The 27,427-nt window shown below is 38.2% G+C and overlaps 2 protein-coding genes across 2 annotated transcripts; both read left to right on the forward strand.

The window, feature by feature from the left end:
• On the forward strand, positions 1 to 11,028 carry LOC131769235 (uncharacterized). The gene is made up of 4 exons (XM_066173963.1): positions 1 to 31; positions 5,296 to 5,434; positions 6,075 to 6,338; positions 10,794 to 11,028. Exons 1-4 carry the CDS (start codon positions 1 to 3, stop codon positions 11,026 to 11,028), a joined length of 669 nt encoding a protein of 222 aa, XP_066030060.1.
• A 7,935-nt stretch (positions 11,029 to 18,963) lies between these two features.
• Positions 18,964 to 27,259, forward strand: LOC136284472 (uncharacterized). Its single transcript, XM_066174814.1, has 4 exons — positions 18,964 to 19,021; positions 25,786 to 25,918; positions 26,282 to 26,548; positions 26,864 to 27,259. Exons 1-4 carry the CDS (start codon positions 18,991 to 18,993, stop codon positions 27,144 to 27,146), a joined length of 714 nt encoding a protein of 237 aa, XP_066030911.1. The 5' UTR covers positions 18,964 to 18,990; the 3' UTR covers positions 27,147 to 27,259.
• The last annotated feature ends 168 nt before the right edge of the window (positions 27,260 to 27,427 follow it).

Genomic DNA, 27,427 nt, shown 5'->3' on the forward strand with positions numbered 1-27,427 from the left:
ATGATTTGCTTCAGCATTTTATTTGCCTTTGGTAAGTCAATTCACCTTTGCAATCAATTTCAGATTATTATCGTTGTTTTGCGTTTCGGGTGCAAAGCATTTGCAGAGGGGTAAATACTTTAAACAGAGGTTATCAGTGCATGCAAACAAATAAACCATGGTTTACAGTCGAGTTTGTCAATGTAATATTTCTCCATTAGTGCTATTGGCTTATTTTCAGTCTGTACGATGATATCGATTTTTGCGATGGCTTCGTTTCTAATTTTTCTATCGAGTCTAAACTCTTATGTAGCATAGTATGAAGAATGTCCGTCGCCCTAGAGCGTTGAGATTGCATGTTTTCTTAACTGGCTTGGTTACGTATTTCATTCACATAGTTGGCAGGGTTACTTTCGTTGATCCACTGGCAATTTCACTTTCTTGTTAAAATATTCCTCCAGAAATTTTTTTAAAGCACTAGAGAGATCGCAATTTAGAGTAATTTTCGGTAAGTTATTTCTAAGAAACGAATCTCAAAATTGCATAGCTGACACAAACGTCCCCACGTTTTTACCTGATTAAGCCATTCATTTCAATTCAGTGTGCAATTCATCATCTAAAAAGAGTGTTTTAATGGCACTGTCTTGGATCTTTACATTTTAGGTGAAATTTACTGAAATAATGGTACCTTTGGAAAGAGTAGAGTATCTTTTTCCAAGAATCGTAGAGCGAATATGTAAAACGTTCGTCATCCTTCAGTCAAGGTTGCATGTTTACCTAACTCGCTCACTTGCTTATTCCTTGTACAAATTTGTCTTAGTTACTTTTGTTTATCCGCCGTCATTTTCAAATTTCACTTTCTTGTAAACGTGTTTATTTAGACCTTGCTTTAGACACTCGAGGGATCGCCAATCGAAGTAGCATTTGTTCTCTTCTTTTCAATCAGTGATTTCTGGGAAACGAGTTTTTAAATCGCATGTCTGAACAATCATTCACATGATTTTAATCGACTCCCCCCTATTTAAATCCAGTCTGCAGTGTATTTTCTACAAAAAGGGTGTTTTTATGTCACTGTCTTAGATCTATAAACTGTAGGTGAAATTAATGTAGTAAAGTTGGGAAGGCATAGAGTATTCTTTTTCAAGAATCCTTATTCAATATGTCTTTCCCCGAAGCACGCGATAGCTCTTCGCAGATGATTGGAAAGGCAATTAGGGAGAACCATTCAGAGCAGTTTTCCTTCAATAGCTTCGTTGGAAATGAGGAGAATTTGTCTCGTGTTTCTCGTTCTAGAACGTGGGCAGGTTGCATGTTCGCGTTCAGTTGCGTATTTCGATCACAAGGTTGGCTAAGTTACTTTCGTTGATCCACTGGCATTTTAAAATTTCACTCTCTTGTTAACCTTTTTTAAAACACTCAAGAGATCTCCAATTAGAATGATATTTAAAGATATTTATCCCCTTCTTATCGGTCAGCGATTTCCACGAAACGAGTCAGAAAATCGCATGTCTGGAGAAGCATTTCGCAATTATTTCTTCTTCACTCACGTTTATTGAATCCAGCATGCAATTTATTATGAACAAAATAAAGTGTTTTAATGGCACTGTCTTGGATCTATGAATTTTAGGTAAAATTAACTGAAGTAAAGGTACCTCCAAGAATTCTAAAGCGCCATCTCTTTCCGTGAAGTGCGCGATAGCTCTGCGTGATGAATGCAAAAACATAAAGAGCAGTTTTCCTTTAATAGCTTCCCAGGAAATAAGATTCTACGAAAGTAGTGGCTTCATAATATTTCAGAGAGGAATTTCCGTTCAACAAAGGGTCATCTCGTGTGCAGTGCTCACTTCGAAAGGGCACAAATTATACCGGAACAACGAGCCAACTGTGGCTTCTTTGCAACAATCTTACTCTTAGGTGACAATAATGCGAAGAGGATCCCTTTTTTATTTGTCGAAGAGATTGAGAAAAACCGAGCCAATCTGTACGGAGGAAAATCGAGACAGTATGGTCAATAAACTACTTGCTTTGTACGGACCGGTGAGTAGTTAATAACTTTTTACTTTAGTGGAGTTGTATGAAATAATTATTCAGTATATACCACGCAGAAACCAAATTTAGTTGATTTCAGTCTACAGACCGAAAAATGGTGGGAAATTTAAATCTTAGCATGGAATTTTGTTTCTTCGACTGCATCAGGAGGTGAATAGAGATCTGGAGTTAACAGAGCCGGAATCCGGCCTAACTGCGGCCTGAATACCATTCATAGATCCAGATATCGGACTTACAAGAGCCAGACAAAAAAAATTGTCTGGCTCGCAGTTTCTGAACCGCAAGAAAACGTTACGCACTTGTCAGGGTCATGACCGGCCGGAGAAAGCTTATAGAAGGAGATGGATAAGAGCCAAACAGCGCTGAATACCTTTGCACATTTATAAGCTGACATGAATCCATCAATGGGCTTGCTTTCAGAGCCTAACAAGACACTGCGGCGAGCCACACAAGTTAAGTTTTAAATATAAACTGTGCCCAAGAAACCTGCTGTTACTTGAATAACATGATATAATCACACAACAAGCTTTCCGTGGGTTATTGAGTTCTCAGAATGAAAATGAAATTTATATCAGAGTCGTTGAAAAAGCTTATGCATTCGAAAATTCTATGAAAAGTGCAGTCATTTTTAAGAATCCGAAACTGTGATACGATTGTGAAGAGCTCCACTGAAAAGCAGATGTACAGTAACGTGAGACTTTGCCATCTCCTCTCAAAATTGCGTGACGTACACTTGACATCAATGAGCAGATGAGAGTTCAAGACAAAGTTTATTCGAAAGTCAGATAAATTTCGGGATCTCAGTGACAACCAACCGCTTTATACGGTGCCGCTAAAAACAGGTTTCACTGTTGTGTTACTGGCGTCATACCATGAGGTAGTCAAAGGCTCTTTGGCGCTACCTCATGCATAGGGTTTCAATATTCAAACGTACCCTTTAGATGACCGGTCGATCAGTGACTTTAAAAGCGTCATCCGCAGCACTAAAATGAAACGACACAAAAAGGCGTGATTTGTGAAATTGTAAACCAGCATGAGGCGTGATTTGCCTCTTCAATAACCCTGAGATAAACGTGACCCGTGAATTGAGATTTGAAGATTTCTCCTTAAGATACGTCACGCGCTGGCCTACGTGACGAGTGAATTTGTTATGTCTACTGCTTTAGAAAGCAATGGACATTATAGTCATCGAAAAGTAAACAATAGCATAACTCAGTAGACAATTATTCTGATGGGTAACAAGTTGAACCAAAAAAAAACTGCTTTACGCATTCAGGAATTTTCGCTTGCACTCGGCGATGTTCCGACCGATCTTCGTTCCAGTTGGGCTAGCACATAATTTGATGAGGAATGCCAGGAATAGCATCCTCGCGGCCGACTTTAAATAATTTCAAGTCGTATTTTCGGTTTTTTTTTTTTTTCCGATCGAGTTAGACCTTCTGGAGCTCAAAATGAAAAGTAACAATGCTACAGAATACTCTGCGTAGAAAATAATGGATATCAAAGTCTTTAAAGCGACAGAATAAGCTTCCGAGTTAAACGACACTTCGATTCACCGAAGTGATGTGAATTATGGCTTGGAGTGAAAACCGAAGTTTCAGTCTTCATGTGACAATTTGACGCTTCCAAGGCCCGACAAATACTGCATTAAAGTAATGATGTGTCAGAGAGGTAGAAGACTGTGAAATCTACAGCGCGGGTTTCTTAACCTGAACAAAGTTTGTACTTTTTTTTGCTTTTAACGGCAAATAAAAAACTGTTTTGAATCCAGCTTTTGTCGAGAAATATTTCTCGTCTAATTAATTATTCATGTAAACATGAGATCACTTCGTGCACTAGAAATATTTGGAATTTTACTGTGAAATACGATCCGTTTCACTCAAAAGCGAAAAATTCAGCAATTTTTACCTTGACTTCTGATTGAAACTCTAGACGTAACTATCGTTTTTGTCTCTGAAAATAAGTAATTTAAATGATCTACTTTCATCGGAGCATTTTGTTGTTAAAGGTACTATATATGAATTTACTGCGCATTTTGTTTTAACGATTTCTCGGAAATTTTAACATGTCCATAGGCAAGCCAAACACTCAGGTGCTAATTTGCCAATGAAACTCAAAGTTTGACAGGTATTGAAAGAAGTGGAAAAAATTAGGACAGCTTGAACGAAGAGCAAATCAGTCACAACCTTTGGTAGATTCGATTTCATACCATTGCATCTGAACGATCACTTTACATAGCAGTTTCTGTGACAAGTGGTGGCGTTAAAATATAACAATGAAATATCATGAAAAAAAAAACACCCTCTCAACAAAGCATTTAAGTGCGGAGGATATTTATTTATTCATTCATTATTTTTTTTTTTGGGGGGGGGGGTGGGGGGAGGTTGCAAATGCCCTGAGAGAGACCAGACATGAAACAGTAAAAACAGTGAATAAGTTAGGGCACAAAAAGTAACTTTTATAGTAGCTGTAAGTCAACAAAAGGAGGTTTTGCTGGGAGCTGCATCCCATTTTTGGCAGCACATACTGGAATTTCAGTTAAATTCCAACCGGCTGCAAACATCTGGACCACTTGTCATTTATCTGGACCCCATACAAAAGTTTCAGTTCGATTAAGGGTTGTAAATCCTACTAGGAATTATTTGTGGGGTTTTGAAATGTAAAAGACCACTGCATGGAGTTTACATAGTGGTAATGCTTTCTCTGACCAACAGCCAGTGGTGTCTGAAATGTATGAAGAACTGACTTGAATAACAACAATGTACAACGATAACAAGGAAATGAAAATCGAACAAAGAAAAGACAGTAAGAACATGCCTGACAGTTAAGATACTTATATGAAACGACATACCAACACAATAGGAAAATTTGACCAATTGGCGCGAAGCTTATTCAATATGCAAATGTTGCGCGGATATTGGAAACTAGGAAGCTGCTCAAAGACGTTGCAACAGTATAGGGTTTGCATAAATTTCTTGAATTCTCCCAGCTTCCTAACTCTAACCTGCTGAGCTTATGTAAACACGGAAAGTCCTCTAATGTTCAAATATCATACATTTCGTCCTATTTCTTATAAACAATATATTTGCGTGAACAATATATTCAAGAACTCGCCCAGCCGGCTGTCATGGGAAAATCTCAGACGGCATAGCTGTTTCGACTTCGCTGCTTACTGATAAACATCACTCTGGTTAATAAGTAGTCAACTGTTGATGTCTTTCAATTTTTATTCACCTCTGGGTTTGTTTTGTATTTAATTTTAAACAGTTTTCCTTGTCGGAAGCGATGCTACCTTTTCTAACGTAAGTTTGGGCTCATGTTCTTTCATGGAATACTACTGCAGTGCTCGTAAATGCAATACTGCTTTTTTTAAAGCATTTCAGAGAGACCCAAAGGCAGATTGTAGGTAAGTGGATATAAAGAGTGGCGGGTTCTAAAGGTGTTTGTATGCGGAATACCAAACAGGTGTTGCAACAAATCTGTGGAGGAAGGAGTAGCATTTTTCAGGTTTAATTCTTTTCTGTAGTTTGTTATATCCATGGCTTAACTCTTCTCTATCCTCAGTCATCCCGATTTCTTTTGGTTAGTCATTGTCTCTATTAAGTTTTCCTTTTTTTTCTTTTCACCTAGCTGTTTCTCTCTCTCTCTCCCTCTCTCTCTCTCTCTCTCTCTCTCTCTCTCTCTCTCTCTCTCTCTCTCTCTCTCTCTCTCTCTCTCTCTCTCTCTCTCTCTCTCTCTCTCTCTCTTTCTCTCTTTCTTTCTTTCTTTCTTTCTTTCGTTCTTTCGTTCTTTCTTTCTTCCTTTCTTTCTTTCATTCTTTCTTTCTTTCTTTCGTTCTTTCTTTCTCTCTTTTGTTCTTTCTTTCTTTCTTTTGTTCTTTCGTTCTTTCTTTCTTTCTTGCTTTCTTTCTTGCTTTCTTTCTTTCTTCTTTCTTTCTTTCTTTCATTTTTCTTTGGAAGAGGAGGCATTTTTCCGCGCTGCAAAAAATACATCAAAACATCGCGGCTCGAATTTTGATCATGATGTTTTCTGTCTTGTCCCTACAGCGCGGTGTTCACCAAAATGAAAGATTGTATTGGCGACCTGATTAAGTTTTGTTGGAAAGACCGACTGACCGAAAGCCAAATCAAAGGGATCGTTGACGCCAGCTTTAAGAAAGAAGAATATTGTGGCCAAAATTATATGGAACTCCCCACTTTGTCACCAGGCAGTAACCTTTGTTCCGCATCATATAACAATGATTCGCAAAATTGCATGCGATCATTTCGACAAAAATTTATCAAGGACAGAGCAGATCCCACTCTTTGCTCGTAAGTTGAATGAACATGGCTTTTAGTTCTTTGACTGGAAATGGAGTGAAATGGGCAAGGGGGGGAGGGTGGGGGTGATGGTGGTAAACAGGAGGAGTGATTAATGCTGAACCCAACTTCACACCAACTAGGCAAAAGAGAGAATACCTTTCAAACCGGGTAAAATACACAGTTTTTTTTACACAAATTAAATGTTGCACCACAACTTTATCTTCAACATAATCCCGTTCTTCCCCTCTTCCCATCCTTTAACTGTTATCATTAAGTTTTCATAAGTATTGCTTCTCACCCAGTTAAGATTGGAGTCCGTCATTGTAAACTCTCTCTTTTTTCCTTTCCCACACCCACCTCGAATTTCGTTAGATTTCTTTACCAGTTCACCCGTATTATTTTGTATTCCTGAGTGGGTAGTCCGATGTTCCTGCCATCAAGCTCTCGAGGGTTCAATAGTCGACCAGCGGGCAAGTTTTTATTGCTCTTTTTGAACTGACCTATCATGCCAAATGCAATTCTATCAATCGCTGGAACTATTCAACAAGGTCACGAACATTTACAGTTTTGAATGTGATACATAGCTTCTAAAATTAACTAGTGATTTCCTCATTTGTTCTTGTTCTCTCCAAGAAATGTTAGTTATAAGACGAACAAATCACAGATATATTAAATTACCGTCGTATAGCTCTTACCAATTTCTACTTCCTGTTAAATTAGCTAATATGGTTAGCAATATTAGTATAATAATTTAAATTTCGTTCTTAGTGTTCACACAATGATCAAAATCCAGAACAAAAGAAAATAAAAATACCTTCAACATCGTAGAGGCTATTTACCTTTACTATCAATGTTTTATTTTGCTTTGATGTACATGACAAATCGTTAGCGATGTAACTTAGAAAACCTGAAATTAAAAAAGAAATGAGTTGACTTTTGCAATACTTTTTGCAAATGTATGCGGTTGTGCAAATAAAGCTTGTTGTCATTGCTTTTATATTTCTTTCGTCCCCTCACAGCACTTTACCTGCTATTAGCAACCGCTCGTATGCATTTTAAATCTTTAATTGGAGGGGGGTAGGGAAAGGGAGGCGTGCGGACCAAAAGAGCTTGATACTCGTTCTTACAGCTTAACTATATATGCATACAGTGGTGGGACTCTCGTTAGATGGCCAGTCTGAGTGGAGCTGTAAAGAAGTAGACAATGGTTTTCTAACCAATTTGTCGATGTGATATTTGTTTCATATCTGTATGTAAGTGTCAGCTGGCTTCTCTCCAGTCTTACCAATGATTTTTATAATTCGATGACTTCGTTTCTAGAACTTTCATTGAGTGTCAAGTTTTCGCAGGCAGATTATCCATAACGTTCGTTGCCACGGGAGTATTGCGGTTGCATGTCTACCAAACTCACTCAAATGCGTATTTCGTTTACAAAGTTGGCTAAGTAACTTTTGTCGATTCACTGGCATTTCGAAATTTCACTTTCTTGTTAACATATTTCTTCAGACTTTTCTTAAAGCACTCGAGAGATCGCCAATCAGAATGATAATATCTCCTTTCTTTTCGGTTTGCGATTTCTTGATGACTGCAGAAACAGTTAAGGAACATGAAAAGCAGTTATCCTTCGAGAGCTTCCCTGGAAATAAGCATAATGTGTATAATGTTTGACATCCTACAGCGTCGAGGTTGCATGTTTACCTAACTCTCTCAGTTGCATATTTCGACCACAAAGTTGATCAAGTTGCATTTGTTGGTCCAGCAGCATTTTAAAATTTCAATTTCTTGTTAACATTCAGACCTTTCTTAAAGCACACAAGAGACCGCGAATTAGAGTAACATTTATCCCCTCCTTTACGGTTGGCGATTTCTAAGAAACGAGCAAAAGCAAAAAAAGATCGCATGCCTAGAACATCATTTCTCACGTTTTACCTCACTCATCTTTATTTAATCCAGCATGCAATTTATTAGCAACGAAAAAGAGTGTTTTTATGGCACTGTCTTGGATCTATGAACCGTGGGTAAAATTAACTGAAGTAAAGGTACCCGGCTCTGGAAAGCATAGAGTATTTTTATTTTTTTCAAAGAATAATTCTGCGAAGTGTACGACAGCTCTTGGCATGATGCCTGCAAAAACCATTCAATGAAACGTAACGAGCAGTTTCCCTTTGATAGCTTCCCTGGAAATAAGATTCCACGAAAGTGGTGGCTTCATACTATTTTAAATGAAGGAGGAATTTTCGTTCAACCGGAAAAAGTCATCTCTTGTGCAGTGCTAGCTTCGAAAGGGCACAAATCATAACAAAACAACAAGTCAACTGTGGACTCTCTGCAAAAATATTACTCTAAGTTGACAAGAACACGAAGAGGATCCCTTTTTCGCGTCGACGAGAGCGAGAAAAACCGAGCCAATCTGCGCAGAGGAAAATCGAGACAGTGCTGTCAATGAACCCTGTCACGCAGACCAGATTATTTCATTAGTTCTGATGGATTTGTTTCTAGTTTTTCTATTCATTTTTTAGTTTTCTTAAGCAGATTAGTATAATGTGCATCGCCCTGAAGCCTGAAACTTGTATGTTTACCTAACTCGCTCATTGCGCATTTCACTCGAAATATTGGCAAAGTTCATGTTGTTGATCCGCCAGAGAGATTGATTACTTTCTTAGATCTTTCTTAGGCCAATCGAGATTTCGCGAGTCGGAGTAATTCTTCTCCTTTGTTTTTGGTAAGTGATGTGGAAGGAACGAATCTCAAACTCGCATGTTTGGAGAATCATTACTCTCGCTTTTACTTCAATTTATTTTAAACACGTATGTGCTTCATTTTCTACAAAATGTCACTATCTTGGATTTACAAATTGTTGGTGAAATTAACTGAAATAATCAACAAAATGTCACTATCTTCTCTATAAACTGTTAGTGAAACTGAAATAATGGTACCTTTGCAAAGCGTAGAGTATCTTTTTTCTAAGAAACCTCGCGCGTCACTTCTTTCCGTGGAGAATCAAAACTGAAACTGGCCTCTAATACACCTCGTGGTGGATTTCATTGCAGTCTGTTTCTGGCAGCAACATAATCATAGAAACTCAAACTGAAATTTTCCTTTATCGGCCTCTCAGGAAGTAAGAATCTACAAAATAAGTGCCTTCATAATTTTTCAGGGAAGATTCTTGTCCAACGAAGAGTCAATAAATGCAGTGCTCACTCCGAAAGGGGCATTAAATCGTTCTGAAACAACGTGCCAATTGTATTTTCTCGGTAAAAGTCTCTTACTAAAGTGACAAGATCCCTTGTTCACCATGAAGGGGAGAGAAAACTCGAAGAGAAAGAGGGAAACGAGCCAATCTGTGCAGAGGAGAACTGAGTCAGTATTGTTAATTCAGTTAACTGAACCAGTCAAGTCGCCCTAAAGTTATCTCTCCTGTAGTTTTGTCGCCCGGAATTAGAGTTATTTCACCCGAGAATTTAGATCAGGCTAACCGACTTAAATTTGGCAAGAAGATTTGGTTGAGAAATCCTTATCACTTAAGTTGCAGTTTCCGTTTCCTAGCGTGGGCTCTTGTACTTTCATGGAGTACTACTGCAGTGCTCGTAAATGCAGTACTGCTTTTCTTAAAATTTTCCAAAAGACCCAAAGGCAAATTGTGGGTAAGTACATTTGAAGAGCGATCGTTCTTAAGGACATAAGTATACCAAATACTGTTTGCTACAAATCTGTTAGGCTACGAGTAGAATTTTCCTCATATTTGCTGTTGCTGTCATTCATTTACAGAACTTCATAGCTAGGTCGCATTTGCTTCTGTAGTTTCTAATTGCCCATTCCTTCCCCATCCTGATTTCTTTTAGTTGGTTATTGCCTTTTGTTAGTTTTTCTTTTATCTTTAGCTGTTTTTCTTTTATTTTTTTAAATAAAGGTCAGTGTACTGCCCCACGTATTGATACATCAAAACATCGCAATTTGGTTCGACTGCTTGACCATGATAATTTTTATCTTCTTCGTATTACAGTGTGGAGCTTAGCCGAACTGAAGAATTGTGTTGTCGACGTGATGATGGTCTGTATGGGAGATTCACTGCGAGAAAGTAAAGTCAGAGATGTCGTTGATAAGATTCGTTTAATGTGAAAAAAGGCTTTAAAAGAGGTGGGGGCACTATGGGTGTGGGCACCCCAACCCCCCCCCCCCCGCCCCCATCCCCCCGTCCCAAATATGCCCCTGACCCTGCATTTATAAATGTCAATCATTGCATATTTAACTCTCTGTTGGTTTTTCTTATAGTGTCTCCTTCAGCATGCTTAGGGACACGATACAATTACTCAGACGAGACCCAGTGAAAACTTTTCTTTATATTAAGGCGCCAGCGCACCAAACGGTATAGCACCATTGTGCTCTTTAGAGAACTATCATTATTTATTTATTTATTTATCTTATTTTATTTTTTAATGAACGTTGTGAATTTTTTTCTTCCAGGGAAAATGCAAAAGTAAAGAGGTGTTTAAAGAACCTGATAGATTCTGACTGCAACTTCGCCGCCCCGGCCAAGGAAGCGCTAGAATTGGCTTACAGCGACTACAGTCCTTTCTGCGCAAACAATCGGGATCTTGGGGCCACCGGAAATGATCAGTGCGATGGCGTGCAGGATAAGAACGGTGATGCATTGAAATATTTGAGGATGAAATATTTGATGATGATGTTTGTTAGTTAAATGTTAAAGTTTAGAAGGCTTTAGCCCCTTGTTTGTCTTGAGTTACAGAAGAGTTTCTGGACTTAGAAAATTTAAAATGACATTCGACACTTGTAAGAGGCGTGTTTCAATAAATTGTTTGCGATACTTTTTTGTTTTTGTATTGGTTCGTTTTCTTTCGTTCTTCAAGGAACACATCGTCATTTATAGGTCGGGGTTATAGCATGACAAATATCTAAGATTATTTCGTAAAAAAGGTTGTGGTTATTCATCTTGGTGAATAACAATAAAAGCTAAGTTTTTTCGTTTGTCTCACGATGTAATCATGTGTGATGATGTTGATGTCGTTAGGGTGAAGTCTTATATGAACTGCCTCTTTGACTCTGCGCGTGTAGTACTAAGGGTCACGATCAATGAAGGCAAGTCTGACACCACAATTTTAAGAGAACCAGACGGCCAACTCGCCACCAGCGTATACAGGAAGCCCACGCACACCGATCAATACTTAGCGTACGATTCACACCACCCTCGATCAGTAAAACGCGGTATTGTCAAGTGCCTTTACGAGCGCGCCAAAGGTCTCGTCGCACGTTGTTTTCAAGTCGGAGACTACGCTAAGATCTCAGTTAGTACAACCAAAAGACGACCAAAAGTCATCTATTGAAACACTCGAGAGCTTGCAAATCGAAGCAAAAATTTCCCCCTTCAGTAATTTCTAAGAAACAAGTCTTAAAATCGCATGTCTGCATGAAAATTAAAATCACTCTTTTGTTAACCTAATTCTTCAGACGTTCCGACTTGAAGCACTCGAGAGACCGCGAATTAGAGTAATATTTCCACCTTTCTTTTCGGTCAACGATTTCTAAGAAACGAGTGAAAAAAATTGCATCTCTGAAAAATCGTTTCTCAAGCTCATGTTTTACTTCACTCCCGTTTATTTAATCCAGCATGATTTTTATCAGCTTCGAAAAAGAGTGTTTTAATGGCACCGTGACTGTCTTGGATCTACGAACTGTAGGTAAAATTAACTGAAGTAAAGGTACCTCCAGAAAGCAAAGTGTATTTCTTTTTCCAAGAATTCTAAGGTGCGTGATAGCTCTTTGCATGATGAAAACAATCCAGAGAAACATAAAGAGCAGTTTCCCAGCAAAGAAGATTCTACGAAAGTAGTGGCTTTATAATATTTCAAGGAGAAATTTTCGTTTAACAAAGGGTCCGCGTGTGCAATGCTCACTTCGAAAGGGCACAAATCATACCAAAACAACGAGCTAACGATGGATTCTATGCAAAATCTATGTGACAATTACACGAAGAGGATCACATTTTCGCGTCGAAGATATTGAGAAAAACCGAGCCAATCTGTGCAGAGGAAAATCGAGACTGTCGTCAATGGACTCTGTCACGCAGACCAAATTGTCACACTTGAATTTCCTGATCTCATGTTGTTGCATGTAGATAAATACTGCACTTTTAAAAACGCCACAATATAAATGCACATTTAATCTATTCGCCAGAAAGTCGAATGTTTAGATATAAAGATGTGTAGATGCGATTTGACTGAAAGTAGATAATATGAAATATAAATATATATATATATATATATATATATATATTTATATTTCTGAGTACAAGGTCAGCGATTCCTAAGAAACGAGTGAAAAAAAAATCTCCACGTCTGGAATATCATTTCTCACGTTTTACTTCACTCACGTTTATTTAATCCAGCATGCAATCTATTACCTGCAACTGAAAAGAATGTTTTAATGAACTGTCTTGGACCTTTTAGCTGTAGGAAAAACTTAACTGAAGTAAAGGTAACTCTGGAGAGCATAGAGTAATTTTTTCTAAGAATCCTAAAGCTTCATCTGTTTCCGCGAAGTGCGCGATAGCCCTTGGCATGATGACTGCTAAAAAATTCAAAGAAACATAAAGAGCAGTTTCCCTTTAATAGCTTCTTAGGAAATAAGATTCTATGAAAGTAGTGGCTTCATAATATTTAAACTGAAGAAGGACTTTTCGTTCAACAAAAGATCATCGGGTGTGCAATGCTCACTTCAAAAGGGCACAATCATACTAAAACAACGAGCCAGCTGTGGCAAAAATCTTACTCTTAAAAAACCAAACCAATACATGTGGAGGCAAATCGAGACGGTATGGTCAATTAACTACTTGCTCTGCACAAACCGGTGAGTGGTTAACAATTTTTCACTTTATTGGAGGGAAATATCCGCTACTTTCACCAACACTGCGGTAAATAATTATTTAGTATATACGAAAGAGAAGTTAGCTAATGTCAATCGATGGACCGAACAATGGTGGGAAATTAAACTCTTGACGTGGACCGTAATCCGGCCTGACTGCAATCTCTTTTCGCGTCGAAGAGATTGAGAAAAACTGAGCTGACCTGTGCGAAGGAAAATCGAGACGGAATTGTCAATGAACCCTGTCACGCAGACCAAATTATGACGGTCAGAAAACAAATTGCAACACTTGAATTTCGTGATCTGATGTTGTTGATAAATACTACACGTTTAGCGCCACAAAATGAATGCACATTTAATCTATTTGCCAGATAGACGAATATTTAGATATAAAGATGTGTAGATGTGATTAGACTTAAAATAAATTATTTGAAATATAAATATCTAAGTTCAAATATAACAACAATAAGAATAACGTTTTAAGCAAATGAAGATCATCGCAGTATATACTCAACTTAAGCAGTTGAGAAATAAGGCCTGAAAAAAAAAAAATTCAGGCCTGAACGGGAATCGAACCCATGACCTCTGCGATACCGGTGCAGCGCTCTAACCAACTGAGCTATCAAGCCAACTGGGAGCTGGTCAATTGTGAGTTCGTTATATACCCGTAGATGGAGAAGGTGTGATAAGAATACATGAAAGTCATATATTTGTACTGCGGAAAATACATTTTAAGCAAATGAAGATCATCGCAGTATATACTCAACTTAAGCAGTTGAGAAATAAGGCCTGAAAAAAATTCAGGCCTGAACGGGAATCGAACCCATGACCTCTGCGATACCGGTGCAGCGCTCTAACCAACTGAGCTATCAAGCCAACTGGGAGCTGGTCAATTGTGAGTTCGTTATATACCCGTAGATGGAGAAGGTGTGATAAGAATACATGAAAGTCATATATTTGTACTGCGGAAAATACATTTTAAGCAAATGAAGATCATCGCAGTATATACTCAACTTAAGCAGTTGAGAAATAAGGCCTGAAAAAAAAAAAAAAAATAATAAGGTCTATAATAAGAATAACGACAAAGCAGTACATGAAATAGAAACGAACTTATAACAAGGTCCAGCAGTAAAACAAAGAGCAACACGGCGCTGCCAAAACTAATGAAACAACTTCTCTCCAGTCTTTTGATGATGTTGATGTTTTCCATGGTTTCTTTTCTTTAGCAGATTTTATGTATAATGTTCGTCGCCACGGCCCATCGAGGTCGCATGTCTGCCAACTCGCTCAGTTGCGTATTTCGTTCACAAAGTGGACTAAGCTACTTTCGTTGATCCACTGGTATTTTTGTGGTCAACATATTTCTTCAGGCCTTCTTAAAGCGCTCGAAAGATCGCAAATCGGAGTAGTATTTTCCCCCTTGTTTTTGGTTGGCGATTTCTCGGAAACGATTCCTAAAGTCGCATGTCTGGACAATAATGTCGGACGTTTTCACTTCAATTAAGCCGTTTATTTTAATTCAGCATGCAATTTATTATCTAAGAAAAGAATGGTTTGATGCCACTGTCTTAGATTTACCATCGTAGGCGAAATCAACTGAGGTAAAGGTAACCTTTGAAGGCTTAGAGTATTTTTTTCCCCAAGAATCCTAAAGCGTCATGTCTTTCCGCGAAGTACGCCATAGCTCTTTGCTTGATGACTGCAAAAACAATTCTAAAAAACATACACTGAACGCAGTTTTCTTTTGATAGTTTCCCTGAAAATAAGCAGAATGTGCATAATATTCGTCATCCTGAAGCGTCGAGGCCACGTATTTCGACCACAGAGTGTGATTGAGTTGCATTTGTTGATCCACCGCCATTTCGAGATTTCACTTTCTTATTGACATATTTCTTCAGACCTTTCTTAAAGCACTTGAGAGCTCGCAAATTAGAATAATATATTTCCTTTCTTTTCGGTTGATGATTTCTAGGAAGCGAGTCTTAAAAGTCGCATGTCTGGACAATTGTTTTTTCACGTTTTACCTCATTCACCTTTATTCAATGCAGCATGCAATTTATTAGCTTCAAAAAAGAGTGTTTTAATTGCACCGTCTTGTATCTATGAACTGTTGGTAAAATTAACTGAAGTAAAGATACCTCTGAAAAGCATAGAGTGTCTTCTTTCTAAGAATCCAGAAGCGTCATCTCTTTCTGCGAAGTGTGCGATAGCTCTTCGCATGATGAATGCAAAAACAATTCAAAGAAATATAAAGAGTAGTTTCCCATTGATAGCTTCCCAGGAAATAAGATTCTACGAAAGTAGTGGCTTCATAATATTTCAATTGAAGGAGGAATTTTTGTTCAACTAAAGGTCATCGCGTGTGCAGTGCTCACGAAGAGGCACAAATCATTACAAACAACGATTGAGCTAACTGTGGCTTATCTGCTAAAATATTACTCGAAGGTGACAATAACACGAAGAGGATCCCTTTTTCGCGTCGAAGAAATTAAGGAAAACCGAGCCAATATGTGCGGAGGAAAATCGAGACCGTATGGTCAATGAACTACTTGCTCTGCACAGACCGGTGAGTGGTTAACAATTGTTCACTGTAATGGAGGTAAATATTCACTTCTTTCATCAACACTTAGGTAAATAATTATTTGGTATATAACACAGAGAAACCAAATTAGTTAATTTCCGTCGATAGACCGAAAGATGGCGATGGGAAAGTTCTCTATCTGGAGCCTAACAGAGCCGGAATCCGGCCTGACTGTGATCCTTTTACGCGTCGAAGAGACTGAGAAAAACTGAGTCAATGTGTGTGGGGCAAAATCGAGACAGTATCGTCCATAAAACTTGTCACGCAGACCAAATTATCGCACTCGGAAAACATTAATGCACATTTAATCTATTTGCCAAATAGACGAATATTTAGATGTAAAGATGTGTAGATGTCATTCTACTGAAAATAATGATTTGAAATATAAATATCTAAGTTCAAATATAACTTCAATAAGAATAACGACAAAGCAGTACAAGAAATAGAAACGAACTTGTAGCGCACCAAGGTCCAGCAATAAAACTCAAAAGCAACACGACGCTAGCAAAAACTAACGAGACGACTTACTCAACTAAAATTAACTGAGAAATATCTAAAGAAAATAACAAGCATACTGGCGAGAAACAAATCGCTACCGGAGTTATTTAATTCTTACATATACTCACGCAAAAACGCGAACTGAATTGAATGGAAACAGAACATCACAATAGTAGTTCAATGGAAAGAAACACAAAATAAAATCACTTCGCAGTTATTTGACAATAAATAGAAATGCAAATTCTGGTAGCTACAGTGCGGATTGAGGTTCGAGTGTGATCATTTTAAGCCTTCAGATGACGATATTCAGAGTTCTATTTATTTGGAATTCAATTACGTCTAACAAAGGAATTGAGTTTCAAGATTTTCTGATGTCAAAGAAAGGTTCCTTAAATATCCCACATTCGTGAGATACAAGGATCAGTTGGATCCAATTGGTCCAGACGAAGAAGATGAAACTAGTTTATTTGCTCTACTGCTTAGCCATGTAGACAGGGCGATAGAAAAATGAATTATATTCAATATTTAAAAACACATTTTTCCTTACACCATGGCTAAAGATCTAAATAAGATATGGATGATACACTTCACTTAATACAAGATAAAGATTCGAAAGCAAGCAAGACATAGTAGACTGTATTATCACCTCTGAATGTCAGAATTGTTTTAGACATTGAATCATTGATAAGTTACTATCAACTTTCTCTATAAAGTTCAGTGAAGATTATTTACCTAAGTGGAGGCAAATATTCAGTTCTTTCACCGACGCTGAGGTGAATAATTATCTAGTCTATGCCACACGGAAACCAACGATTAGTTTATCTCTGTCAATCGACTAAAACTAGGCGAGAAATTAAACTCTTGATATGCAATTTTTGTCTCTTCGGCTGGTGGAGGTGAATACCAGAATAAAGATCTAAAGCCGAACAGAGCCGGAATTCTGCATGATTGTGGCCTGAATACTGTTTATAGATCTAGACATCGGCATGACAAGAGCCGTACAAAAACACTGTGTGGACTGAAAAAAAACAAAGCAAAACAAAAAACTGAACGTTTGAATCGGTTTTTAGGCGAGAGCTTTAAGTGTTTGCATTCCGGAAGCGGCTATGGCTAAATGACGGGCAGCCGGTCAAGATTCTCACGTAACGATCGGAAATCAAAAACAAAAAAAAAGAAAAGAAAAAAATGATAAATAAAGGGAATCTAGACAATTCAAACTTTTATATGTCTATGAGTAGAGGAACTGCTAAGCGTTCCCAAGGACATTCATAAATCGCTTTTCTAACGCTCGGCTTTCGCTGGGCTCAGAATATAGAGCTATGGATGTTAACACTTTGCGTGAGGTTAACTGCTGGTCACCGTTCTCAAATTTCTGATTGACCGGCGGTCGGAAATCTTTCTAAGAATTTTTTCTTGATAGGAAAAAGCACATGCCAATTTGTTAATATCATAATGAAACTTAAGGTAGCTTTGTACTCCAGTTCAATTGAGGTTCCCTCATTGCATTTTACATTTATATATGAAAAACTTTACTACTAAAATACTATAGTTAAGAGTATATTTACATGGCGAACAATTTGGGTAGCCTTCAAGAAAAAAGATTTGAAGTGCCTCCTGTAGTCAATGTATGTCCACTTTCCTTTGCCGAAGCCAATAGTAATGATGGTCAGTGCTGTGACTCACGCGGACTAGCTGCGCTTTAACCAAGTAATTTAAAGCCAAATAAGTTGTAGCAAAATGACTTATAGGGAAACAATCATGTTGATGTAGCAATCAGCTTTTAAAAAGGCAAAGGCTCGGCTGTTTCCTTAGTTCATCCCGATGTTTGAACCTGACCAGCCAAGACTAGTTGAAGGAATGAGGCCTTGCACAGATACTCAAAAATTAAGCCTCTTTTTGTTACTGAAATACAACCTTGGACGCCTTCCTCTAACAACCCTTGAGCAACATCTTCTACTGAATCTCGGATTTCCCCCTCTCTTAGATGACCTCCTCGTCCTATTTATCATCAGTCCTCGTCCGAGCTTTACCCTTTAGGGCTTTTTTTCGTTTAAACCTTAAAACTCTTCTCCAGCTAGCTCTCTTGTAATGAGGTTTTCGAGGGGCAAGTATGCCCTTTGTTTTAAATGGTTCTCCTTTAATATTTTCACCTTGTTTTGTTTTCCTCCTTTTTGTTTTTGTCGCGATTGCGGATCCTTCTCAATGCGAGAGAGAAACGTCCTTTTCAGGTTTATTAGGGTTGTCGTCAGCTTATTTTGAGGCCTCTTGAAATTATTCGTGAATATTTAGCACTATTTTCTTGTAATATTTCGAGAGCATTAATCGATGAAGATTTCACAATTAATAAACCTTAGCTTACGAAAGGAGAGAACTTTACCGGTATATTTTATAGCCAATTTCATAGTTATTCAGATAAAATCCTACTCTTCCCTCGGATGAACATTGCCAAAATCCATTTCTGATAAAACCGCGGCAAAATAATAATTGACCTCTCGCCAAAATCGTTTCCTCGAACGTCAAAACAACCCTTCACCAGATACTTAGAATGTTTCCCACCTCGTGATTCCAGAAACCTTTGCGCATGACACAAGGATCCAATTACTAGAATTTCAACCAATTGACTCAACCTACGCTTAAATAGGGTGGTACCCTTAATAGAACGGAGTTTGAGCGGAGATCAATTCCACAACGAACAGGTTAAAGATGATTTGCTTCAGCATTTTATTTGCTTTTGGTAAGTCAATTCACCTTTGCAATCAATTTTCAGATATATTATCGTTGTTTTGTGTTTCGGGTGCAAAGCATTCGCAGATGGGCATGTAATTTAAACAGATGCTATCAATGCACGCAAACAACTAAACCATACCTTACAGTCGAGTTTGTCGATGTGATATTAATTCATTAATGCTATTGGCTTATTTAAACCCTGTGCATTGATTTCGATATTTGCGATGGCTTCGTTTCTAATCTTTCTTTCGAGTCTTAACACTTCTTTAACGGAGTATGTAGAATGTTCGTCGCCCTGGAGCGTTGAGGTTGCATGTTTCTAACTCGCTCGGTGGCGTATATCATTCACAAAGTTGGCAGAGTTACTTTCATTGATCCACTGGCATTTCAAAATTTCACTTTCTTGTTCAGATATTCCTTCAGAACTTTTGTTAAAGCACTGGCGAGATCGCAAATTGGAGTAATTTTCAGTCAGTTATTTCTAGGAAACGAGTCTCAAAATCGCATATTTGACACAAACGTCCACACGCTTTTACTTGATTAAGCCATTTATTTCAATTCAGCATGTAATTTGTTATCTTAAAAAGAGTTTTTAATGGCACTGTCTTGCACCTTTACATTTTAAGTGAAATTTAGCGAAATAATGGTACCTTTGGAAAGAGTAAAGTATCTCTTTTTCCAAGAATCGTAAAGCGATCAAGTAAAACGTTTCGTCGTCCTTGAATGTTAAGGTTCCATGTTTACCTAACTCGCTCACTTGCTTATTCCGTGTACAAAGTTGTCTGAGATACTTTTGTTGATCCATCATTTTAAAATTTCACTTTCTTGGAAACATGTTTCTTTGGACTTTGCTTTAAGCACTCGAGGGATCGCTAATCAAAGTAATATTTCCCCCCTTCTTTTCAGTCAGTGATTTCTATGAAATGAGCCTTTAAATTGTCTGAACAAGCATTCACCAGTTTTTACTTCACTCCCCCCTATATTAATCAACTCTGCAATGTATTATCTACAAAAAGAGTATTTTTTATGGCACTGTCTTGGATCTATAAATTGTAGGTGAAATTAACTGAAGTGAAGGTACCTTTGAAAAGTATAGTGTATTTTTTTCCAAGAATCCTGGTTCATCATGTCTTTGCGCGAAGCACGCGAGAGGTCTTTGCATGATGACTGGAAAAGCAATTCAAAGAAACACTTAGAGCAGTTATTCTTTAATAGCTTCCCTAGAAATGAGTAGAATTTCTATCATTTTCCTCGTTCTAGAACGTGGAGGTTGCATGTTCGCGCTCAGTTGCGTATTTCGATCACCAAGTTGGCTGAGTTACCTTCGTTGAAACACTGGCATTTGAAAATTTCACTCTCTTGTTAACACATGCCTTCAAACCTCTCTTAAAACACTCTAGAGATCGCCAATAAGAATAATATTTATGCCTTTCTTATCGGTCAGCGATTTCTACGAAACGAGTCAGCAAATCGCATGTCTGAAGAATCATTTCGTACTTTCTTCATTACTCACGTTTATTTAATCCAGCATGCGATTTATTACGACAAAATAAAGTGGTTCAATGGCACTGTCTTGGATTTGTGGATTGTCGGTAAAATTAACTGAAGTAAAGGTACCTCCAAGAATCCTAAAGTGTCATCTCTTTCCGCGAAGATAGCTCTTTGCATGATGAATGCAAAAACCAATTCGAAGACACATAAAGAGCAGTTTTCCTTTAAAAGCTTCCCAAGAAATAAGATTCTACGAAAGTAGTGGCTTCGTAATAATTCAGGATGTCATTTCTGTTCAACAAAGGGTCATCTCGTGTGCAATGCTCACTTCGAAAGGGCACAAATCACACCCAAACAACGAGCCAAGTGTGGCTTCTCTGCAAAAATTTCACTCTAAGGCGACAATAATACCAACAGGATCCCTCTTTTATGCTGCAAAGAGATTCGGAAAAACCGAGCCAATCTGTCCAGAGGAAAATCGAAACAGTATGGTCAATGGACTACTTGCTCTGCACAAACCAGCGAGTAGTTAACAGTTTTTCACTTTGGTGGAGGTAAATATCAATTACGTTCACCAGCACCGAGGTATATGAAATAATTGTTCTTTGTTTACTTCACAAAATTTCAGTCGATACACCGAAGAATAGTGGGGAATTTAATTCGTGGCGTGAAATTTTGTTTCTTTGGCTACATCAGTGGAAGTGAATACCCGAATGAAGATCTGGGTTTAACAGAGCCGGAATTCGGCCTGACTGCGGCCTGAATACCGTTCATAGATCCAGACATCGAAATGACAAGAGCCGCACAGACAAAAATGTTTGGCTCGCAGTCTTGAACCGCACAAATGTCACGCTCTTGTCACGGCCATGACCGGCCGGACAAGGCTAATAAAAGGAGCTGGATAAGAGCTAAACAACGCTGAATACCTTTGCGAATTTATAAGCTGACATTAAGCTATCAATGGGCTTGCTTTCAGAGCCTAGCAGGCGACTGCAGCGAGCACGAAACCAGCTGTCACTTGAATGACATGATATAGTCACACAACAAGTTTTCCGTGGGTTGTTGAGTTAGTATGAGTTTTTTTTGGGCAGGAAATCTAAACAAATGTTTTTTTCAGGATAAAGAAATTATTGGGGCCTCTATAAGTATTATAAGAAGCAAATTGAAATCAGTGTTTAGGGAGAGCCTTGTGTGTTTACTTTACACAAGGGAAAAACGTTGAACCACTAGCGAAAGACGAAGTCACGAAATGTGATACACGATCTTTAAAAGAAATAATAACCTCCACACAAGTCTCGTGCTAATTTAGTAGCACAAAAAACAGTTGTGACACAGCGTTAGACTGATAATCCAACCATTCGAAAACCGATTTGACAAAGGCAGTGCATGAATAGAGAAAGAAAATAATGACAATTAATTCAGGGAGAGTAAATTGAAAAAAAGAATAAAAATATTGATAATAAGTGAGCAAAAGAATGAATTAATCGATTATGTAAAGCTGATCAAACACGTCAATTCGATGCTCTAAGACTATTTTATTAATTAATGACGAAAAAGGAAACAAAAATGTGTTACGAAAAACTGTAGTGCGTGACAGCATGACCTTTCTAGAAGCTTCGCGAGAGGTCATAGTTTGTTTATTTTAGTGTATTGCGCAAGCGTTTCGTTAAGCGGTTTATTTTGGATTCTTTCAATAATTAGACTATTTAGAAAGTTCTAGATATTCATTGTGTAAGTATATAAGTAGGCGAGTTCAAGCGAAGTTTGAACCAGTTTTCACAGGCGAATAGAGCTTGACTCTAGCGTGTTCATTCAAGCGTGACGAAGCAGTATTTATTGAAGTTGGTGGAGGCCGTCTGAATTTATCAAGATTAAGTGCAGTTTGGCGGAGGCCGAGTAGGTGAGAGTTTTACTTCATGGAAACGACGTTCATTCTCTAGAATAAATCTTTTTGTTGCTGTTCCGACAACCCTGAGTTCAGTTTGGTCTCCGAGCTACCCTTCCTCTAAAAGATTACCCGCGTAACAAAATGACTCAGTTCTAATTGGCAAGAAAAGAGTGTCTCCCATGTAAAACGGATGCAAATTTTAATACGAATACGAAAAAAAATTGATGGATTATAACCGCAGTTTTTATTTTTCCCATGATCGTGGTGTTATGAGATTTTCCTTGCAGCGTAAAATAAAAAGATCTATTGTTCCATTGTTCAAAACAGGTGAAATGCAAAATTGAAAGATTCCTGAGTAGTGCATGAAATATAATTTTCCATCAAAAAGGTATTGACCTTGGCATATTATCTCATACCATGGGTTTTTTCCAGACCAAAAGGCAGATTCCTCTTCCCGATCTTCTCTTATGCCGCTAGTAGTGTTTAGTTGGCAAAGAAAGGTTACGGCTAACAGATAAGACAATCTCGCTATCGTAATTTAAGTCTGGCAGGAAAAGAATAAGCTGTGTGTAAAGTTTTAATCCATGAGTACATCGGATTTTTTCGGATCACATTTCAAATAACCCATCGTTTGAAGTCCAGTTTTTCTTGTTAAGTTTCATAATCCACAGGAAATCCAACGACGGTTTGATCAGAGGCTCCTTGAAGTCACCTGATGCATTGTACAATTACCGTAGAGATTTGGCACCGCTCAAACTCAATTTTATCTCTTTTCTATTCGTCGCTTTCGCTGTCTGTTTGAGTCTGTTTCGAACTCGTTGTTTATGAAGTCTTCATCGCCATTTTCGTCTCTATTGCCACTTTAATTAATTCAATTCTGTCTCTTCTCTATTCTTCGCTTTCGCTCTCTATTAGAGTCTGTTGCGAACTCGTTGTGTATGAAGTCATCATCGCTGTTTTCTTCCCTATAACCACTTCTTTCCCACACTGCCTCGCCTTCGGGTCTCATAGAGAGTATTCTAAATGCCACAGGTCTTTAAGGACTCCATGATCGACTCTGCTGGAATTTTCGAAACTCCGATGCGAATGTAAACAGCTCCGCTGAAAAGCAGATGCACAGTAACGTGAGACTTTGCCATCTCCTTTAACATAAATGAGCAGATGAGAGTCCAAGACATCTTTTATTCGAAAGTCAGATCAATTTCGGTATCTTGACAACTGGGATCAATATCAGTATCTAGGCAACTGCCCCCCCCTACCCCTCCCCTAACTCAACAACAGTCAATTGACGACAAGTTAAGGTTAATGTTGGGTTAAGGGAAGGGTAGGTAACCAAAGGCTCCTTGGGGCTACCTCATGCATAGGGTTTCAACATTCAAACGTACCTTATAGATGCACTTAAAAGAAACGATGCAAAAACACGTGATTCGTGAAATTGTAAACCAGCCTAAGGCATGATTTGCCTCTTCAATAACCTTGAAACTTAAGATCTCCCTGAACCTTGGTTCTTAGGTAAAGAGATTTGAAGACTTCTCCTTTAAATACGTCACGCGTTGGCCTGTGTGACGCGTGAATTTTTTGTCTCTACTGCTTTTGAAAGCATTGAACATTACAGTCGTTGAAAAAGTTGAGCGCGTAGGTAAACAATAGAATCACTCTGTAAACAATCAGTCTCATGAGTAAACAATTGAAAAAAAACCGCTTTGCGAATTCGGGAATTTTCGCTTGCAATCAACAATGTTCCAGCCGATCTTCGTTCCCATTGGGTTAGCACATAAGTCGCTGAGGAATGCCAGGAATAGCGCGTCCCCGCGGCCGACTTAAAACAGTTTCAAGTCGGATTTTCCGTTTTTTACGATCGAATTAGCTCTTTTGGAGCTCAAAATGAAAGAGAACAATGCTACAGACTACTCTGCGTAAAAATAAAAAAAAAAATTGATATCAAAGTCTTTAAAGCCACACAATAAGCTTTCGAGTTAAACGACACAACGATTCACTGAAGTGATGCGAATTATGGCTTAAAGGGAAAATTGAAGTTTCGGAGTTCGCGTGAGGCTTAGTGAAAATTTGACGAATCCAAGGCCCGCTAAATATTATATTTTAATAATGAAATGTCAGAGAATATATAGAAGATTTTGTCAAAGCGTACAACTTTCAGAATTTTCAACGTGAGGCTACGCAACTTCTGGCTGTGAGGTTAAGTACATAAAGATCCAGGCGTGGTGAAATCTACAGCGTGGGTTTCTATCCTAAAGCAGTTCGTTTTTCGCTTTTAATGGCAAATCATAAAACTGTGTTTGAAATCTTCAATACCACATGTAAAAGACCACTGCACGGAGTTTACATAGTGGTAATGCTTTCTATGACCAACTCAATTATTGCGGTTTACGGGCGTCTAGCGAATGCACCGGTAGGTTTTCCAGACTCAATTGCCTAGCCAGCGACGTATGAAATACATGAAGAACTGACGTAAGCAACAGTAAAGTACAACGATAACAAGGCAGGTAAATGAACACCGAACAAAGAAAAGGAAAAGTATGTCGGACACATATATTCACCAAAAAGTAAATATTTCTTTGGCTACTACAATAACGACAGGGGATTAAATTTAGATGATGAAACAAAGGCTTATGTTCACAGAAATACCGTAGGTCTAGTACATTCGTTACATGAGGTCACACAACTCGGGTAATATTCACTGTGAAAATTTGCACATTTGAGTTGTCGCACGAAAAAAATTATTTCTCGAAAACTAAAATATATTTTTACAAAAAGACTACACCACAAAATATAAAAGTAGGAGGGAAAACAAATCTGGCTGACTTGCCGCTGTTTGTTTGATTCATGCTGACATTAGCTCTTAACTCGTTCTAATGCGACTCGGCTCATAATCTAGCCAGCTTGTAGCTTTCATGTGCCCTGCTAAAACAGCTGCGTTGCAGGCTAAACATAATCTGACAAGCGTTCTCATGTATATGTAATTCTATCTCGTATGAATTCTGATCGTTTCCCGTGTGGAAAGTCCTCATAGATCACGCGATATTAAGGTCGCGTTCAATGAAAACCTTTGATTCTTTGGTTTCATATAAAACAAACAAAGGTTGTTTGTTATCAGAAACGGAAACTGCAACTACGCAATAACGACAGGGGATTAAGTTTAGATGATAAAATTATGTTCACAGAAATACCGTAGGTCTAGTACATTGAAAATAAAAGACAACATATTCAATAATTAAGTTCAACTTAAGTTCGGCCGTGGTGGGAAAATCTGAGATCTGGGCATAGCTGTAATGACCGTGTTACGTACGTGTTGACATCATTCTAGTTAATACGTAGATTGATGAATTCAATCAAATGACTTTAATTTGATTTTTGTTTTCGCTTTTATATAGTTTTTCTCGTTGGAAACGATGCTGCCCTTTCTAAAGTGGGCTCTTGTACTTCCATGGAGTACTACTGCAGCGCTCGTAAATGCAGCACTGCTTTTTTTAAAATTTTCCAAAAAGACCCAAAGGCAAATTGTGGGTAAGTACATTTGAAGAGCGAACGTTCTTAAGGACATACGTGTGCTAAATACTGTTTGCTACAAATCTGTTGGGCAACGATTAGCATTTTCCTCATATTTGTTGTTGCTGTCAGTCATAATCATTCACAAAACTTCATAGCCAGGTCGCATTCGTTTCTGTAGTTTCTAATTGCCCATTCCTTCCCCATCCTGATTTCTTTTAGTTGGTTATTGCCTTTTGTTAGTTTTTCTTTTATCTTCGGCTGTTTTCTTTTCTTTTTTCTAATAAAGGTCAGTGTACTGCCCCACATAAAATACGTCAAAAGATCGCAATTTGATTCGACTGTTTGACCATAATAGTTTTTATCTTCTTGGTATTACAGTGCGGAGCTTAGCAAACTGAAGAATTGTGTTGTCGACGTGATGATGGTCTGCATGGGAGATTCACTGCAAGAAAGTCAGGTCAGAGGTATCGTTGACATGGCTTTCACGGAAAAACAGCAGTGTCTGGATGGTTCTATGGAAATTCCCACCATGCCGCCAACTGGCGGATCAATTTGTTCAGCATCATTTAGCAGTGATGCAGACACTTGCCTTCGATCCTTTCACCAAAAATTTGCCAAGGACAAATCAGATCCCGCTCTTTGCTCGTAAGTTTAACGAATGTGCATTTGAAATCTTTAATTGAAGGGGGAAGGGAAGGGAGGTGTGCGGACCAAAAGAGCTCGATACTCGTTGTTACAGCTTTTCTATGCACATGCGGTGATAAGGTTCATTTAAGGTGAAAAAAGGCTTTAAAAGAGGTGGGGAGGGTTATGGGCAGAGATCCAGTGGAAAATTTCCTTTCCATTAAGGTGCCAGCGCACCAAAAAGTATAGCACTACTGTGTTCTTTAGAGGACTTTCATTTTTTATTTATTTCATTTGATTTGATTTTTTAATGAACGTTGTGAATTATTTTTTTAGGGAAAATGCCAAAGCAAAGAGGTGTTTAAAGAACCTGATAGATTCTGCCTGCAACTTCCCCGCCTCGACCAAGGAAGCGCTAGAATTAGGTTACAGTGACTACAATCCTTTCTGCGCAAGCAATCGGGATCCTGGGGCCACCGGAAATGATCAGTGCGATGGCGTGCAGGATAAGAGCGGTGATGCATTGAAATATTTCAATGCAGCCGCTGTAATCAAGTCCAGTGTGCTGCAGACGCTGATGTTTGCTTTCTTTTTGTTGTTTTTGTTTTTTAAAGTTTAGAAGGCTTTAGCCCCTTGTTTGTCTTGAGTTACAGAAGAGTTTCTAGACTTAGAATGGTTAAAATGACACATGACACTTGTAAGAGGCGTGTTTCAATAAATTGTTTGCGTTAATTTTTTTGTTTTTATATTGGTTTGTTTTCTTTCGTTTTTCAAGGAATACATCGTCATTTATAGGTCAGGGTTCTAACCTGACAGATATCTAAGATAATTTCGTAAAAAAGGTTGTGGTTATTCATCGTGGTGAATAACAATTAAAGTTTTTTCGTTTGTCTCACGTTG

This window comes from Pocillopora verrucosa, chromosome 11, assembly GCF_036669915.1.
Source record: "Pocillopora verrucosa isolate sample1 chromosome 11, ASM3666991v2, whole genome shotgun sequence".
NCBI lineage: Eukaryota > Metazoa > Cnidaria > Anthozoa > Scleractinia > Pocilloporidae > Pocillopora > Pocillopora verrucosa.

Bases quoted from the DNA above. Each gene is read 5' to 3' on its own strand.
- LOC131769235 (XM_066173963.1), top strand. From the start codon at position 1: ATGATTTGCTTCAGCATTTTATTTGCCTTTG. The intron at 5,435-6,074 runs GTAAGTGGATAT...TTGTCCCTACAG, and splicing joins GACCCAAAGGCAGATTGTAG to CGCGGTGTTCACCAAAATGA. The intron at 6,339-10,793 runs GTAAGTTGAATG...TTTTTCTTCCAG, and splicing joins GCAGATCCCACTCTTTGCTC to GGAAAATGCAAAAGTAAAGA.
- LOC136284472 (XM_066174814.1), top strand. From the start codon at position 18,991: ATGATTTGCTTCAGCATTTTATTTGCTTTTG. The intron at 19,022-25,785 runs GTAAGTCAATTC...GCTTTTATATAG, and splicing joins CAGCATTTTATTTGCTTTTG to TTTTTCTCGTTGGAAACGAT. The intron at 26,549-26,863 runs GTAAGTTTAACG...TTATTTTTTTAG, and splicing joins TCAGATCCCGCTCTTTGCTC to GGAAAATGCCAAAGCAAAGA.